At 34.3% G+C, this 14224-nt stretch overlaps 1 protein-coding gene across 2 annotated transcripts in view; it reads left to right on the top strand.

The window, feature by feature from the left end:
- The window catches only part of LOC142341549 (protein retinal degeneration B-like), a 62200-nt gene that overhangs the window by 12505 nt on the left and 35471 nt on the right, over positions 1 to 14224 (top strand). For both annotated transcript variants that reach the window (XM_075392570.1, XM_075392571.1), the window contains exon 3: positions 5876 to 6050. In XM_075392570.1, coding sequence (XP_075248685.1) covers positions 5876 to 6050 — 175 coding nt within the window. The remainder of the gene's footprint in view (positions 1 to 5875; positions 6051 to 14224) is intronic.

The following is a 14224-nucleotide window of genomic DNA, read 5'->3' as shown; positions in this document are numbered from 1 at the left end:
TAGCTGAGGCTATTATTGGCCTTCTCTTGGGTTTTTATAGCTGCGAAGCTGTAAGCTGAGCGTAGCTATATTGCGGTGCTCTTGGTTTTTTTTTTACAATTTAAAGAATATTGGGGCTCTGTCTTTTTTTTAAGATCTGTTCACACATTTTCATGATTTTTGAAGTCAAATTGGAGCAGTGATTTTGGTCACGCCGAAACAGGAAGTGGAGCGAAAAAGCGAGTGGTTTTGTGGCGTGAATTTTTTTCGCTCTAAATTTAAAGTAGAGTGAGAAAACGATGTTTGAACAAAAAATTCGCTTTCTCGCTAGTGGTTTTTTGTTCGCATGCGGCAATTTCACTTTGATTTTTACTGTTTTTTCGATTTTTTGGATCGGATTTTCTTTCTAAATGGTTTTCCGAATCCATTCGTAGTCAGTTCTAGGTCTAGTTGTTTGTTACGTCAATGAAAATTCTTTGAATTGTACGTCAGGACTTGTCCTGCTATGTTTTTTATTTCATGATTTTTGTTACGACCATATGACGTCACAGCCACTTTTTGTTCATTCGTTCATGCAATTTCAACTGAATTGCGTGCGTGACGTCATTTTTTACTCTTAGTGGAACTATTTCTTGTTCATTCGCGTGATTAAATTTTTGGTCACACGTGACTCGCCTCACTCTTAAAAATGACTTCCTCACTCTGAAATTGACTTTTTTTGCTTTAATTCAAAGAGATAAGGTCAAATGAGTGCTTGTCATTCAAATTGAAGGTAATTTAAGAGCAGCAAATAGAAACAGCAATAAGTTAAACAGGTTCTTAATCAAAATTTAACATCTCAGCCCTTAATGAAAAGAATATTTCTTTTTGGGTCTGTCTTTCTTACCTTCTTTTTAAGACTACAGATCTATGAAGCTATTGCGGCTATTTTCTGGCAATTTGCCAGCTATGTTTTTACAATTCGAGTATGGGAGAGAGCTATACGAGAGAGGTGTATTGGGTGCGCTTTCTTTATAAGACTCGAAGAGGAGTATGGGAGATGTGCCTTTTTAAAAGTCTTTGGAGATGTGAGAATTTCGAATCAGAAATTGAAACCGTGAACAAATCGGCGTTCTGAATTAAATTTGAGAGTGGAGCAAAAAAAGTGGTTTAGTTCATACCGTTGGTTTCGAAAGAGCTATAAATTGAGTCTGAATCATGTGCAGGTCTTATGGCTACAAAAGATTAAGAGAGCGCAACGGTACAGAGATAGTCAGTCTCAATTAAGAGAGATTGCTATCTCATGTTGTAATCAACGGGTTCTATTATTGGAAGATAGTCACACGCGAGTGGTCCTTCTATATTTGGAAAGAAGCTGGACTAGACAAATAGGTTGTTGAAAGGCTTACGCGATTATCCAATTTATGAAGACAAACGAAATTCTTTGTAAAAACATGAATGTTAAGTGATTTCTGTAACAGAATGGCGATTTAACATAATTTAGAAAGTTTCCCGGAAACCAACAAATTTCATTCTCGACATGACATTCAGTCAAAAATACACGGTCTCAGAATTTTGCGCTGGAATTCTGTTTTGTCTTAGAAATATTTTTCGCGAGGTGGAAAGTTATTATTGTCTGAGGTATTTGCTGCAGTGTAGGCGGGTTGTAGAAAATATTCAGGGTTAATGGCAGCGCCAACTCCAAACTCAGCCACATAACCTTCAAGAAGTTCTCTACAAACGGCTCTCACTAATTAATCCAGTTTTCTAGGGCTAAGGACTCAGTCTCGGGCTTAGGGTTCATGGTTTTTAACCTAACTTTAGTCATCAAACTATTTTTAATGCTCAATATGCAAATTTTGTGGACGTAGTTATGTTATCAATAGCCGCCGTCAGCCTCTCAAATGCTATATAAGCGCTCTTTTTTTAACTGTTCAAAAAGTTTTTGAATTGCATTAGTGCGCTGTCTTTTAGGACCAGGTAAGGCGTTATGGTTTTTGTGTTTTTTAATAGCCGCGAAGCGATAGCTGAGGCTATTATTGGCCTTCTCTTGGTTTTTTACAGCTGCGAAGCTGTAAGCTGAGCGTAGCTATATTGCGGTGCTCTTGGTTTTTTTTTACAATTTAAAGAATATTGGGGCTCTGTCTTTTTTTTAAGATCTGTTCACGTATTTTCATGATTTTTGAAGTCAAATTGAGGTCACGCCGAAACAGGAAGTGGAGCGAAAAAGCGAGTGGTTTTGTGGCGTGATTTTTTTTCGCTCTAAATTTAAAGTAGAGTGAGAAAACGATGTTTAAACAAAAATTCGCTTTCTCGCTAGTGGTTTTTTGTTCGCATGCGGCAATTTCACTTTGATTTTTACTGTTTTTTCGATTTTTTGGATCGGATTTTTTTTCTAAATGGTTTTCCGAATCCATTCGTAGTCAGTTCTAGGTCTAGTTGTTTGTTACGTCAATGAAAATTCTTTGAATTGTACGTCAGGACTTGTCCTGCTATGTTTTTTATTTCGTCATCATTTTTGTTACGACCATATGACGTCACAGCCACTTTTTGTTCATTCGTTCATGCAATTTCAACTGAATTGCGTGCGTGACGTCATTTTTTACTCTTAGTGGAACTATTTCTTGTTCATTCGCGTGATTAAATTTTTGGTCACACGTGACTCGCTTCACTCTTAAAAATGACTTCCTCACTCTGAAATTGACTTTTTTTGCTTTAATTCAAAGAGATGAGGTCAAATGAGTGCTTGTCATTCAAATTGAAGGTAATTTAAGAGCAGCAAATAGAAACAGCAATAAGTTAAACAGGTTCTTAATCAAAATTTAACATCTCAGCCCTTAATGAAAAGAATGTTTCTTTTTGGGTCTGTCTTTCTTACCTTCTTTTTAAGACGACAGATCTATGAAGCTATTGCGGCTATTTTCTGGCAATTTGCCAGCTATGTTTTTACAATTCGAGTATGGGAGAGAGCTATACGAGAGAGGTGTATTGGGTGCGCTTTCTTTATACGACTCGAAGAGGAGTATGGGAGATGTGCCTTTTTAAAAGTCTTTGGAGATGTGAGAATTTCGAATCAGAAATTGAAACCGTGAACAAATCGGCGTTCTGAATTAAATTTGAGAGTGGAGCAAAAAAAGTGGTTTAGTTCATACCGTTGGTTTCGAAAGAGCTATAAATTGAGTCTGAATCATGTGCAGGTCTGTCAATAAATTTTGGTTTTCACTATCTCTGTGTTAAAAGGTTTGATTAGGCTATGGTAGAAATTGTTAGCATTTTAATTGCTCTCGACCAAAGTTTGAGACAATTATTGGGAAACGTGTGTATCTGTTCTGTGTGAAAAATTTCGTCTTGACATTTTTTGCGCTTTTGTTCTAGAATATTCTCTGATCTAGACTTGTGCCAGAGGCAATGCAATGATTTTCAAGATTTTACTATCACAGAATTTTGTAATTATTTGAATAAATTTTTGATTTGATTAATTGCTCTCAAACGAAGTTTGTAGCAATTATATTAGTCCTGTTGGTCTGTTTTTTATGCGATTTTTCGCTTGACCGATTTTTCGTCTGACGCTTTTGACTTTTCGTCCTCAAAAACGGGATAAACAGGTAGCGCCCAGCGGGCATTAAGTGCTCTTAGAGCCTTTCAGCTCTGTTTCACAGCTCAAATTTTTTGGAGACTCTCAAACGACCGCTCACCGGTCGTTTGAGAGCAATTCGCCCGACGTTAGTCGGTTATGTTTATTTGATTTGATTGCAATTTTTTTCAAATTTTCTGAAAATTGTTGCCGTGTTCCTAGTTTAGCTCTCATATATGAGCCAATGAAACTTTTTGGGTCTTGCAAATGGTTTGCTGGACAGTTTACAAAGAAAGTAAACTGGTTTTGAACATTTTAATATTGCAAAAATCTGAATTTTTAAATTTTGCAATTTTCAGTTTTGCCATTGTATTTGTAATTTTTCTCATTTTTTCTATCGTTTTTGACCGATAAACCCCTTTCAAGGCTTTTGCGTGGGTTGATTGGTATATTTAAATAGATCAAATTTGGCATTCAGGTTTAAAGCAACAAAGGTTTCCAGCAATGATTATTTTTTTCTTGAATTATTTTTTGAGATGGTTTTTTTTTGGCTGGCATTGTTCAATTGTTCTGCGGGTCAAGCACAGTAGTTCGAAGTTTTCCATTTAGTTTTTTGGATTGTATATCAGGACTTTCAGAGCGATGTTTTTTTCATTGAAAATTTTCGCTAATTTTCCTTATTTGACTTCCACATCTGAGCGGTTGAATTTGTGTTCATGCTGTTTTTTTTACTCTTTTCCTCAACACTTAGGTCAATTGTGTGATAATTTTGGACTAAGCTCTCGATAAAATGGCTTTTGTATTCACTTGATGATGTTCACATTTTAAAAACTCATCAATCGAATGTCAATAGAGCGCGCCCAGACAGTGCCTCAAGTTTTAATATTTAGTTTTAATTTGTAGAATTTTGAGACATTTTAAAAAGTTTTGCAATTATAGTAAAGAATTTCTCTTATTTCTCGATTTTCTATGATTATTGTCCAATAAGTCTCTTTCAAGTCTTGTTTGTTGGTTAATAGGTATATTTAAATGGATCATTTTTGGCCATCAGGGTAAAAACTTCAAGTGTTTTAGCAATGATTGTATTTTTGGTTAGTTTGTTTGATACTTTGTTTCAACTTTTGATATTGTTTGACTTTGGCTGGCGTTGTTCAATAAATCAGCTGGTCAGGTACAGTTTCAAGTTATGTTTTCTTGTCGTTATATGTTTTAATGTATGCTTAGTTGATTTTTGAAGTCAATTTCTCTAATTGGGGTTATTTTCAGGTCTTGAATTTTTAGTTCTTTTGATTGTAAATCAAGAGTTGTTCTGCTATGCTTCTTTAGTTCGTTTTATCTTTAGATCTCGTGTTTCGTTTTACGCAAGTCATGATTTTCAAGCGTGACTTGCGGCCAACTTAATCAACGGTTTCAACTGAAGGTATTTCAATTTTCTTCACACGCTATTACGCAATGTCAAGTATATGGTCAAGGTCAAAAGAGCAAAATTAAAGGAAACGGTTGGTGCGATAATGCGGAGTCATTAATTAATTGTGCAATATTGTTGAGTTATATTAGGTTAGCAGAGTTCATTTGAGCAATTGATAGTAGTATTTTTTATTATTAGCTTAATAGTCCTCAGTTCAGAAGCGGAGTAGAATCTTATTTTTGTAATCTAACATACAGCTAGCCAAATTAGAACACATTTGACATAAGCCTGTCAATTTGCATTTTTTCTACTTTATCTGTTTAAATTTTCTACTTTATCTACTTTATACGCAAGTCATGATTTTCAAGCGTGACTTGCGGCCAACTTAATCAACGGTTCCAACTGAAGGTATTTCAATTTTCTTCACACGCTATTACGCAATGTCAAGTATATGGTCAAGGTCAAAAGAGCAAAATTAAAGGAAACGGTTGGTGCGATAATGCGGAGTCATTAATTAATTGTGCAATATTGTTGAGTTATATTAGGTTAGCAGAGTTCATTTGAGCAATTGATAGTAGTATTTTTTATTATTAGCTTAATAGTCCTCAGTTCAGAAGCGGAGTAGAATCTTATTTTTTGTAATCTAACATACAGCTAGCCAAATTAGAACACATTTGACATAAGCCTGTCAATTTGCATTTTTTCTACTTTATCTGTAATTCTACTTTATTTTTTGTAATCTAACATACAGCTAGCCAAATTAGAACACATTTGACATAAGCCTGTCAATTTGCATTTTTTCTACTTTATCTGTTTAAATCCCGATGGTAATCAAAGGGGTTAACGGTGGTTATTTTCTGGCAATCTGCGGGCTCTGTTGTTTCCATTGAGTGGCACGGATAGTTTTTGGGTAATCATTGATGTATGTGTTGTAGGATTACAAAGATGTATACGTAGAGGAAGAGGATCCACTGACCTTCACGAGTGAGAAGACTGGAAGAGGTCCTTTAGAAAAGACCTGGATTAGGGACCGAAAGGGATCCAAGGAAATCCTCTGTGCTTACAAACTCTGCAGGATCAGATTTGACAACTACTTCTTTGGACACAAAGGTTGCTGCATGTTCCGCTGTTGCGAGATGTTTTGGCCGTATTCGGGTTTCTTATTGCTGTCGAATCTATCAACCTCTGGCCTTATGTTGTTATGGGTTTTTTCAATGTCAAGTTCGGTGCTTTGCTCCAATATTGTTCTGAAGCAGAATTTTTGTTGACCAAATCAATCCTGTTGTTAAAGTCTAATTGTCCCATTGTTGTGAATATCCTATTGTTGTTTGAAATTTTTCTGGTAAATAATGCTGTGGTTTCTTATTAAAAGAAGCTTTGATTACAAACTCGCATCCGCGTTCTTTTTCAAGCATTTGATTTTATTGAGATTATATAATTATCTTTGATTAATAGCCGCGAACCGATAGCGGCTATTATTGGGGATATCGTGGTTTTTTACAATTCAAAGAATTTGAATTGTATTGGGGCGGTGTCTTTTTTAAAAGATCTGTTCACACACTTTCATGATTTTTGAAGTCAAATTGGAGTAGTGATTTTGGTCACGCCGAAACAGGAAATGGAGCGAAAAAGCAAGTGGTTTTGCGGCGTGAATTTTTTTCGCTCTAATTTTTAAGTAGTGATGAAACGGTGTTTGAACTAAAATCCGCTATCTCGATAGTGGTTTTTTGTTCACATGTGGAATTTTCACTTTGACTTTTACTGTTTTCAATTTTTTGGATCGGATTTTTTTCTAAATAGTTTTCCCAATCCATTTATAGTTCATTCTGGGCCTAGTTTTTTGTTAGAATCAATATAAATTTCTTGCTAGTGGTTTTTTTTTGTTCTCGCTAGCGACCATTTGACGTTGATTTTCTGTTTTTTTCTGTTATCTGATTTTTTTAGAAATGGTTTTCCCAATTCACTAATAGTCCGTTCTAGTTTTTGAAAAAAATTTTTGAATTGTACGTCAGAACTTGTCCTGCCATGTTTTTAAATTCATCGTCTCTGTCAATGATTCTTACGAACTGATTTCTAGGAATTGACTTTTTCAGTGACTTCTACTGCTTTGCAGTTAAAATTTGTGTGCGTGACATCATTTCTGCTTTTAGTTCTATTGCGTGACTTACCTCACTCGAAAAAATGGCTTCTGAACTCACTTATGGAACTTAAAATTTTACAAAAACTTACTAGTTAAAGATCAATAGTGTGCATCTAAGTAGTGTCAATCTGATATGCCCTAATTGTTGAGTATTAGTCTTGAGTTTTTGATTTCGGATATCAATTTTAAAAATGTTCTTTTATGGCTTTTTCCTTATAGACCGTATATGTCATAAAATTGACAGTCTAAATCTAACCCAAAACGTCTAGTGTTCTATTAAAAGACTGTTAGTTGATCTTTCTCCTTATTTTTTATTTGTTTCAATTCATGGAAGGCCACAAGCGTCTATCGCGGCTATTTTCCGGCAATCTGCCAGCTATGTTTCTTTTCGCGCGTTAATATCTTTATGCAGGAGTAAAGAAATTGTGAAGAGTCAAATCCTCCTGAGTTGTTAAGAAATAATCGATTGAGAGAATAACGCACGCAGACTTTTTTGACCAAGAAATTTTTTCTCTGTATCTCTAGTTACTTCCGTTTCCTTGAGTAATTTCCTTAAAACTATTTCTCAGATGAGATAGTCTCAACACAATTCTAATTTCTCTAGGCACTCATAGTCTATGGTTTCATTAATAGCCGCGAAGAGATAGCGGCTACTATTGGGGACATCGTAGTTTTTTTAATTCAGAGAATTTGAATTGTAGCTGTTATTTTAACGTTTTCACACATTTTTAATGATTTTGATCTTTCAAAACGGAATGCACAGGTAAATTCCAGCGGACATTAAGATTCAGTGGAGGCCCACAGTAGGCTTTAGTAGTCCTGCAATTGCTTAGAGTGATGCAGCTGCTGGGATGGCCCTAACTGAAGGTTAAACGGTCTTTTTTTAGGAGTTTTGGGCTCAAAGTGGTGCAATTTTTCATTTTTTGTGGTTTTAGTTTTTTTGTTTGATTAGTCTTAGGTAGAAGTTTTTAGTTTTGAGTAGATGAAAGTCTTTTGCCAGATTAATTTACTTGTTATGCTCATTTTTTGAGCTACAAGTTTTGGTACTACAAACACAAACACGCAAAATGATACTAATTTTTGTAATTTTTTAAGTTTTTTTTGAAATTTTTGTCATTTTTTGCGTTTTTCCAGCATCAGGGTCCATGGAATCTCTTTTGTGGTTTGATAATAGGCCACTGCATAGTTCCTAGTTAGAATATGATGGTTTTCAGCATTTAAAAGTTTGGATTTTTTGAGTCTTCTTTAATTAAGTCTGCTGTTTTAATTTTTCCAAATGTTTTTGACATTTGTCTCTTCTCAAGTACCAGAACACCTATTTCACGGTCTGATAAAAAGTTACTGAATTGTTGTTAGTGTCAAAGGAATTGTTTTCAATTTAACATTTCGAGTTTTAGAATTTTTTTGCAAAAATCTGCGTTTCCTTAAATTTTTGTCAATTTTTGATTTTTGTCCAGCCTCAAGGGCAAGAAAATCTATTCCACGGTCTGATAGAAAAAACTACTGAAAGGTTTTTAGTGTCAATGGAAATGATTCGAATAATTGAACATTTCGAATTTTTAGAAATTTTTTTGGAAACATTTGTCTTTCAATCAGTTTTCTTGCCTCAGTAGCAACGTAACCTCCTCCAGGGTTTGATAGTTGTTTGTTTTTACATAGTTGCTGGTGGAGATGGATTAGTTTTCAACATTTTAACAGAACGAATTTCTTTTTATTGATATTGATATTTTTTCTGATATTTTCTAAAAATTATTGTCTATTGATCTTTTAGCCAATGGAATTGGGTTACTATATCGCCTCTATAGACACAGAGACGGTTCTGATGATATTGATATCACGATTTTCATACACATTTCCTTAAGATTCGCAATTGATTTCATTTTTTTTATTTTCTTTTATCTTCTGTGTTAAACGATCTTCAAGGGCCAATGATTTTTTTAGCTCTGCAGATTTAATACTGAACCGATTTTAGAGGCAAAAATTAGTTTTCAACATATTAATCAAATAGGTATATTTAAGGGGATCAAATTTTGCCTTTGGGGTAAAAGCTTCAAGAGTTTTAGCAATGAGTATGTTTTTGTTTAGTTTGTTTGATTGTTTTAGTTTCTCAACTTTTTGAGATGATTTTGTTTGTGTTTTGGCTGGCATTGTTCAATTGATCTACTGGTCAGGTGGAGTACTTGTAAGTTTTTTATTCAATTTTTTGGATTGTATTTCACGACTTGTCCTGTTTTGTTTTTTTTTAATTCCTCGTCTCCATCGATGATTCTTACGACCTGACTTCTTGGAATTGACTTTAGTGACTTCTGCTTTGCAGTTAAAATTTGTGTGCGTCACGTCATTTCTGCTTTTAGGTCAATTGCGTGACTTGCCTCACTCAAAAACGACTCCTGAACCAACTCAACTTATGGAATTTTAATTTTTATGAAAATTTCATAATTCAAGATCGATAGTGTGCATCTAAGGAGTGCCAAACGTGTATGCCCTAATTCTTGAGTGTTAGTCTTGAGTTTTTGAGTTCCAATAATAATTTTGAGACAGCTCTTTTAAGGCTTTTTCCATATAGACCGTATTTGTCATAAAGTTGAAAGTCCGAATCCAACCCAAAACGTCTAGTGGTCTATTAAAGGACTGGTGTTCCATCTGTCTATCTTATTTCTTTAGTTTGCAATTCATGGAACGCCACTAGCGTCTATTGCGGCTATTTTCCGGCAATCTTCCGGCTGCAGAAAGTCTACCCGTTCTCTGTCATCAAGTTTTTGGTTAGATTAGTCGCGTTTTAGGTTAATAAATCAGCTGAAAACGGTGTCTATCAGTGTTTTGAAAAATTGAAGAGCAGAAAGTGATATATCCTATATTCCTATGAACGCGAAAAGTAGTGGAAAAATTTTCTAAGCCAGAATTTTCTGTATGTTCCCTATTTTTGAGGAGCTTTCTCAGTTTGAACTGATTTCGCTGTATTAAAATAATATACAGTATAGTTTTTCAAGATGTTCTGTACACGTTTTTTTTGGCAGTTAAAACCTTTTTCTATCTTACATGTTTTCAGTTGCTTTTTGTGTGCAATTATGAAAACTTCTTTGGACAACGACAATTTTTAATGTTAACTTGTCGCTGTCCAAATAGAATTGCTTGGCCTGCAAATTGCTTGCTGATGTTTATCTATGCAAATCAAATTTTTGTATGATAAGGCAACATTACAATCTCAAGTTTAAAGAATTATACATTTTTAATTTCTTTTTCTCTAAGCATTGTACAATTTTAATTGGTAATTTCAGTTTAGACCCGACAACATTTTATGACGTGGCTGACGGCTTATGTTTTGGGGAAATGAAATGTAATGCGGCTGAAAAGTTTGCTGCATCACTAACTGCTAAAAACACTCCAGGTTTTCGAAAATTTTTAAGGCTGTTGACTTTTAAGATAACTGCTGACTTCTATGGCATACTAGTATATAGAGACCCGGATTACAAATCTCACGTTTGAATCCTGATTTATCTCACTCTCTATTGCAGCTGAATAGAATTTAAAATTCAAGCAGCAAATTTACTTAAATACTGTCGAGGTCAGATAGTGAAATCAAAAGATACGTAATAAACCAATAAAACCGGACATTAAGACAATATTCAAAGACTTTGTTCGATAAGTTATCAAAGTTCATTAGAGTATACTGCTAATTTGTGTTAGTATTATGCTGATTGGCCTCGATTTTAGAATCTGAGTTCACCATGTTTAGACTCTAATGGAACTGCTGATGATGTTGAGCTTTTTTTGTCAATTTTCCTTGCTGATTAATTAAGATATCAAAATTCTTTATTGTATTCCTATTAACTTGTTTGAGTTTTAAGCTTTTAGAGTCTGCATTCGGCATATTTGTTGAATCTAATGAAACTGCGGACAAATTAGAACAATTTTGATACTTTAGGCATTCGTCACGTTTTCATTTGGTTCTTGCTGTTTTAATTCCAACATCGGTCAGCGGAGTCAACGGAGCTTTTTTCCCGCAATCTGCCGGCTTTTTTGAGTTTTTGAATTCTATCTGGTTCGGATCTTTTTCCGTACCAAGAAATGTTTTTTATCTGTCGGCTGATTGGTGGAATAATTTCTGGTCTGGCTTTTTTTGTGAATTAACGGTGCTTTCACGTTTTTTGTGATATTTGATGTGAAATTTTGTAAAACTTGAATTTTTAGGCTAGCTTTCTTTGCTAATTAACCCGAAATCAATCTGATGATATTGATATCACGATTTTCATACACATTTCCTTAAGATACGCAATTGATTTCATTTTTTGTATTTTCTTTTATCTTCTGTGTTAAACGATCTTCAAGGGCCAATGATTTTTGTCAGCTCTTGCAGATATAATACTGAACCGATTTTAGAGACAAAAATTAGTTTTCAACATATTAATCAAATAGGTATATTTAAGGGGATCAAATTTTGCCTTCGGGGTAAAAGCTTCAAGAGTTTTAGCAATGAGTATGTCTTTGTTTAGTTTGTTTGATTGTTTTAGTTTCTCAACTTTTTGAGATGATTTTGTTTGTGTTTTGGCTGGCATTGTTCAATTGATCTACTGGTCAGGTGGAGTACTTGTAAGTTTTTTATTCAATTTTTTGGATTGTATTTCAGGACTTGTCCTGTTTTGTTTTTTTTAATTCCTCGTCTCCACCGATGATTATTACGACCTGACTTCTTGGAATTGACTTTAGTGACTTCTACTGCTTTGCAGTTAAAATTTGTGTGCGTCACGTCATTTCTGCTTTTAGGTCAATTGCGTGACTTGCCTCACTCAAAAAAGACTCCTGAACCAACTCAACTTATGGAATTTTAATTTTTATGAACATTTCATAGTTCAAGGTCAATAGTGTGCATCTAAGGAGTGCCAAACGTGTATGCCCTAATTGTTGAGTGTTAGTCTTGAGCTTTTGAGTTCCGATAATAATTTTGAGACAGCTCTTTTAAGGCTTTTTCCATATAGACCGTATTTGTCATAAAGTTGAAAGTCCGAATCCAACCCAAAACGTCTAGTGGTCTATTAAAGGACTGGTGTTCCATCTGTCTATCTTATTTCTTTAGTTTGCAATTCATGGAACGCCACTAGCGTCTATTGCGGCTATTTTCCGGCAATCTTCCGGCTGCAGAAAGTCTACCCGTTCTCTGTCATCAAGTTTTTGGTTAGATTAGTCGCGTTTTAGGTTAATAAATCAGCTGAAAACGGTGTCTATCAGTGTTTTGAAAAATTGAAGAGCAGAAAGTGATATATCCTATATTCCTAAGAACGCGAAAAGTAGTGGAAAAAATTTCTAAGCCAGAATTTTCTGTATGTTCCCTATTTTTGAGGAGCTTTCTCAGTTTGAACTGATTTCGCTGTTTTAAGATAATATACAGTATAGATTTTCAAGATGTTCTGTACACGTTTTTTTTTGGCAGTTAAAACCTTTTTCTATCTTATATGTTTTCAGTTGCTTTTTGTGTTCAATTATGACAACTTTTTGGACAACGACAATTTTTAATGTTAACTTGTCGTTGTCCAAATAGAATTGCTTGGCCTGCAAATTGCTTGCTGATGTTTATCTATGCAAATCAAATTTTTGTTTGATAAGGCAACATTAACATCTCAAGTTTAAAAAATTGTACATTTTTATTTTCTTTTTCTCTAAGCATTGTACAATTTTAATTGGTAATTTCAGTTTACACCCGACAACATTTTATGACGTTGCTGACGGCTTATGTTTTGGGGAAATGAAATGTAATGCGGCTGAAAAGTTTGCCTAATCACTAACTGCTAAAAACACTCCAGGTTTTCGAAAATTTTTAAGGCTGTTGATTTTTAAGATAACTGCTGACTTCTATGGCATACTAGTACATAGAGACCCGGATTACAAATCTCACGTTTGAATCCTGATTTATCGCACTCTCTATTGCAGCTGAATAGAATTTAGATTTCAAGCAGCAAATTTACTTAAATACTGTCGAGGTCAGAAAGTGAAATCAAAAGATACGTAATAAACCAATAAAACCGGACATTAAGACAATATTCAAAGACTTTGTTCGATAAGTTATCAAAGTTCATTAGAGTATACTGCTAATTTGTGTTAGTTTTATGCTGATTGGCCTCCGTTTTGGAATCTGAGTTCACCATGTTTAGACTCTAATGGAACTGCTGAGGATGTTGAGCTTTTTTGTCAATTTTCCTTGCTGATTAATTAAGATATCAAAATTCTTTATTGTATTCCTATTAACTTGTTTGAGTTTTAAGCTTTTAGAGTCTGAATTCGGCATATTTGTTGAATCTAATGAAACTGCGGACAAATTAGAACAATTTTGATACTTTAGGCATTCGTCACGTTTTCATTTGGTTCTTGCTGTTTTAATTCCAACGTCGGTCAGCGGAGTCAACGGAGCTTTTTTCCCGCAATCTGCCGGCTGTTTTTGAGTTTTTGATTTCTATCTGGTTCGGATCTTTTTCTGTACCAAGAAATGTATTTTGTTATCTGTCGGCTGATTGGTGGAATAATTTCTGATCTGGCTTTTGTGAATTAACGGTGCTTTCACGTTTTTTGTGATATTTGATGTGAAATTTTGTAAAACTTGAATTTTTAGGCTAGCTTTCTTTGCTAATTAACCCCAAATCAATTTTAATTAGTAAGTTTTTAGTGCTTATATTCGCAAATTTGCGCAAATAAAATAGAAATTCTTAATAACTCAAAAAAAATGTTACTTTGCCTCTGATGGCACAAATTTTTCTCTAAATGTTTGCCCTTTTTGTTAATTATTTCTTTTTGATTTTTAATAACTTGGTATATCATTAATAGCCGCCGTCAGCCTCTCAACAGCTATTATTTAGTCGCTCTCCTTTTTTAAATTCCGTTTACCTTTTGATCACGATTTTTGTTTTACATAAGTCGTGATTTTCAGGTTTCACTTCTGACTTACTTCACTCACTCTTTCAAATGAATGGTTTTTAAATCCATTCACTTAATGAATTACGCAAGATAGTGAATACAGTCAAGGTCAAAAGGAGCAAAATCAAAAGAGAAGGGATAAACCGAAAAATCCCGGTCATTAAGTCATTGAGAATTAGGTTATCAAAGTTCATTAGTGTTTGCTAGCTGACACTGGTATTAAAAATCGATCAATTTGTCT

The sequence above is a fragment of the Convolutriloba macropyga genome, chromosome 6 (genome assembly GCF_964194025.1).
Source record: "Convolutriloba macropyga chromosome 6, txConMacr16.3, whole genome shotgun sequence".
Taxonomy (NCBI): domain Eukaryota; kingdom Metazoa; phylum Xenacoelomorpha; order Acoela; family Convolutidae; genus Convolutriloba; species Convolutriloba macropyga.
The sequence above is the reverse complement of the archived record's forward strand: the minus strand, read 5'-3'. Positions and strand labels throughout refer to the sequence as shown.